Raw genomic sequence first — 5,000 nt, forward strand, 5'->3', positions numbered from 1 at the left:
ATTTCTCTCTTTGGACAATCAGTTAACCAGTGTAGACACACACACACACACACACACACGGTCAGGGAAGTAAACTTTGTATTTCTATATTAAATGCATTACTGCATTCTACCATCTTTATCATACACACATACACACACAGACACACACACACACACACTCACACACACACACACACACACACACACACACACACACACACACACACACACACACACACATATATATACACATATACATATATATATATATATATATATATATATATATATATATATATATATATATATATATATATATATACACACACACACACATATATTGGTGTAAGTCACATAGGTATATGTTACATAGCAAACGAATATGCGTATCTATCTCTTATGGACGCATCTATCCTCACACTCCCGCAACGCCTCACGCACTCGCTCGAGGAAGCAGCGTCAGCTACTTACGCCGGGTTGACCTTCATAGGCACAACGTCATCGTAAGTGTCGAAGAGCTGCATCGTGAGGCTGACAGGTCGTTCCATGCAGCGGGCGTCGGCGAATAAGTCCGTCGGAACTGTGGCAACGAGAGGCGAGTTCGTCAGGTGCTGCGCTCTGGAATCACACTAGTTTAATTAAGAAGAGGAATAACTGCATTACGGTACCTGGAAGCCCGCGTGAGACTCACCCACTGCCCGGTCGTAAGGCAAATCCCACTCGTCCATGTGGGGGGAGATATCCGGGTGCTTGTAGTTCGGCGTCTCGAAGTATTTTCCTTTCTTGGCGAGATCTTCAGGCATCATCTTCACTACTCGCACCACTTGAATGAGGAGAAAAAATCGGTTATTAGTTGTAGTTGTGGTGATAGTGGTGGTGGTTGTAGTAGTAGTAGAAGGAGGAAGAAAATGACGGACGTGAAGGCCATCCTTGAAAAAAAGATAATAGTAGTAGCAATTGTAGTAGAAGTACTAGTATCAATAGAATCATTATCATTATTGATTGCAGTAATAGAAGTACTATCATTATCATTATCACCATTAGTAATACCATTAGTAGTAATTAATGTCAGTAGCGATGATGCTCTACTAATGTTCTCAATTCAATTCAAATTATACATCACAATATCCGTACTAAATGCTCTATCTTTGTCCCATATTTTCCTAATACATATTTTGTACCAATGTATCTGTTTATCAGAAATGTCAAACTTGGAAAAAAAAAAAAATCAGATTATGTTAGCTAAATGGACAACCTAGGATAGTGTTTTTCAAACTTTTTTTTCCTCGCGACCCAGTCATGTTTCATGTCCTGCCCACGGGTAGGTACGAAAACGTTTGTTTTCTGGTTATTTACTTTATCTATTAATACATTTTTTTTTTATCATATATGTATTTTTATTTATTTTATATTACAATACGCAGCTTAGTCAATGATCCAACTGGCGCATTAAGATATAGAGATATAAATCTGTGGTGAGACCCAGGTTGGCTATATTGACAGTAATTTTGATTCAAAAACTAATAGCAGTAATGTCGAAAATACTACCACTATCCTAGATGATGATAATGATAATGATATTAATGATAAGGATGATGAGTATAATGATAATGATAATAATTATAACGATAATAATGAAAATGATGATAACAATGATAATGATGATTATGATACTTGTAATGATGATAACAATGATGATGATAATAATAACAATGATAATGATAAGGAAAAGGATAAGGATGATGATTACAAAAATATCAATAAGACAAATAATCATAACAATAATAATAATGATAATAATAGTTGTCCTGACGACAACGATGATAATAGTAATGATGATACTGATGGTGACAATGATAATGATGATATTAATAATGATAATATAACGAATATAAGAAAAATGATAGAATAACAACAAAAGGGAAAATGATAATGGTAATAACAATTAGCGACAGTCTTGCGAATATCGTGAATACGTTGCCCTCATTTCAAGAGTTAGATGAAGTTAGAGAGAACGATTAGTCAGATGAAGAGAGACTCACTGATGTTGTCCGTGGCCTTGGCGTAGTCGATGACCTCTGTCTCGTTGTCGAAGGCGACCTCCCTGGCCATGGTCGTCAGCCAATTCCCGAGGTTCTCGACCAGCTCAGCGGACCCCGGCTCGTCCTTCTTGCTCTGGAGTCCTCGCCACTTCGGGAAGGAGTCCTTCCCAAGCAGGTTGCTGGCCACGTCAAGAAGGCTCTTTGAGGGAGAGGAATGTTTGGTTGGTGGTCGTAAGGAGACTCGTGGTAACAGCGGTAGGAATGTTAATTCCGTGCGGCTCTTGGCCAGTTTGCTCTACTAGGAATGAATAAATGTGGTCTCATGAGGTCACGTGATATAAGTCCTCTCGAAATCATGCCTGCCTGAAATAGGTCATGGTTTTTTTTAAGGGATAAAGAATTAATGCCAGAAGGACGCTACTCCCGACGAGGGTCTTGATGCTTACCATAGCTGACTTGAATCCTGTGTAGGGCATGTCTGGGTTGATGTTGTTCAGGTTCGTCATGGTTTTCATGATGTTTCTCATGGTAGAAATCTGTTTCACACCCGCAGCCTCCGCCGCATCCTGCACACTCTGAGTCGTTGAGGCTGCGGGGGAACAAAGGAAGGTGAGGGCGAAGGAGAGAAGAGAAGGAAGGGAAGAGGAGGACGAAGAGAAAAGGAAGAAGAAGGGAGGAGGAGGAAGACGGGAAGAGGAGGACGAAGATAAAACGACGAATAAGGGAAGAGGAGAAAGAAACCGGGAGAAGTGAAGAGGAAAAAGAAAATAAGAGGCTCAGGGAAGAGCAAAAGGAAGGGAAAAAGATTAAAAGGGGAGACTGAGGACGAAAGGAGGAGGGAGCGAAGAGAAGGACGAAAGGAATAGGACAAAGGAAAGAGAAGGGCGAAGAAAAAAAAGGACGAGAGCAAAAGGAAGACGAAGAGAAGAGTAAGAAAATAGAGGAAAAGAAAGGAAAAGGAATACATGCATGCAATGTACTGAGCGAGAGGCAAGATGTTAATTAAGAGAGGTTGTGGAAGAAAGCAAATCCAATAGATTAAAGGGAATCATAAGCAGAAAAAAAAACAGCTTTTGAACATGAGGATGAAATTGGTCCGTTTCCTTTCTTCTATGAACAACATGTCATACACTTCAATTTTCAGCGGCACTCAATAAAAAAAAGAGTTTCAAAGACTAATTGAAGGAGCAAAAGGAGGATTACGGATGCACGACCCAAGCAACTGACGAACATCAAGCACGAATGATCTCTGCCACACCTGTTGGGCTTCCGGCAGTCGGGCCTGAAGACGAAGAGGTCGACGCAGCTTCCGTCGGGGTTGCCGTCGTCGGATCCACGTTCTCCGTCGAGGTCATCTTGCTCAGGATGTTGATAGCGAAGGCCATCTGGGCGGGATCCTTCAGCTCGACCTGGGTCAGCATACTCTGGAACTTGTCGGGCTCAATGTCGGAGAAGTTGGCCTCTGGGAAGGGAGGAACAAGGACAGATTTCACGTTTCTGTCCTTTCTATGGACGTGCGTTTATGTGGATATGTTTATATCTATCTATCTATCTATGTATCTATCTATGTATATATATGTATACATATGTATATATATATATGCATAAATATGTATATATATATATATAAACACACATAATATATGTATATATATATATATATATATATATATATATAATATATAATATATATATATATATATATATATAAATATATATATATATAGATAAGACCCACAACACACACACACACACACACACACACACACACACACACACACACACACACACACACACACACACACACACACACACACACACATATATATAATATATAAATATATATATATATATATATATATATATATATATATATATATATGTATATATATATGCATATATACACACACACATATATATACATATATATATACACACACACACATTTACATATGTACATACGTATACACACGTATATATTATATATATATATATATAATATATATATATATATATATATATATATATATATATATATATATATATAATATATATATATATATAATATATATATATATATATATAATATATATTATATATATATATATATTATATATATATATATATATGTGTGTGTGTGTGTGTGTGTGTGTGTGTGTATGTATATATATGTATACATATATGTATATTCATATATACGTATATATATATATACATATATATATTCATATAGAATACACATACACATATTCATGCAAATTCATCCGTCCATCCGCCCACGCCCCTCATCCGGCTCCATGCACCCCCCCCCTCGCCCCCCCCGCTCCCCACCGTATCCGCCGAAGAAGAAAAGCGTCTCGTTGTCCGGAAGCTTCCTCGTCCAGGTAGCGAGTTCGTCGTACTCCGCGTCGTTGAAGCCTCTGTACTGCTGGTTGTCGGCGTCCTTGTGGCAGCCGAGCATCATCTCCGTGGGGTCCAGGGGGTCCTTGGCCGGCGCGGAGGACAGGCTGTCCACCTGGTGGCCCACCTTCTTCAGGTTCACGAACATCTGGCGGGGTGGGCGGCGGGATTAGGGGAGCTGCCTTCGTAACTAGCGTCGTCGTTATTGTCAGTACTATTGTTCCTATCACTATTGTTTTCATCATTACTATCATTGTTGTTATCATTATCATTAAATTTGTTATCAACAGTACCACAGCTATCATCATCATTATAATTATAATGATCATCATTATCATATGGTATTGTTATTTTTCTTTGTGGTAATTTGTTTTTTATTATATCTCAACAATATTATTGAATTCAAACCTTTATCATCGTGACCGCTATCCCTATCTTACTGCTATTACCCCCCCCCCCCCCTCCCCCGGCCCCTGCTCACCTCCAGGCCGCCGGTCTTCTCGTCGAGTGTGCCGTCGTCGGCGCCGGGCTTCTCCCACCTGATGGCGATGTTGCTCCAGGTGTCGTTGGCCAGCGG

General features: G+C 39.3%; 1 protein-coding gene across 1 annotated transcript in view; it reads right to left on the reverse strand.

Moving 5' to 3' along the window:
- The window catches only part of LOC122266123 (uncharacterized), a 32,542-nt gene that overhangs the window by 8,826 nt on the left and 18,716 nt on the right, over positions 1–5,000 (reverse strand). Inside the window, exons 5-11 of the mRNA XM_043035714.2 lie at positions 4,905–5,000; positions 4,355–4,571; positions 3,282–3,485; positions 2,470–2,612; positions 2,024–2,222; positions 673–804; positions 453–561 (exon numbers count right to left, since the gene is read on the reverse strand). The exon at positions 4,905–5,000 is cut by the window's right edge and continues 107 nt beyond it. Coding sequence (XP_042891648.2) covers positions 453–561; positions 673–804; positions 2,024–2,222; positions 2,470–2,612; positions 3,282–3,485; positions 4,355–4,571; positions 4,905–5,000 — 1,100 coding nt within the window. The remainder of the gene's footprint in view (positions 1–452; positions 562–672; positions 805–2,023; positions 2,223–2,469; positions 2,613–3,281; positions 3,486–4,354; positions 4,572–4,904) is intronic.

The sequence above is a fragment of the Penaeus japonicus genome, unplaced genomic scaffold, assembly GCF_977035675.1.
Source record: "Penaeus japonicus unplaced genomic scaffold, GWHDUDI00000001_assembly GWHDUDI00000015, whole genome shotgun sequence".
Taxonomy (NCBI): Eukaryota; Metazoa; Arthropoda; class Malacostraca; order Decapoda; family Penaeidae; genus Penaeus; species Penaeus japonicus.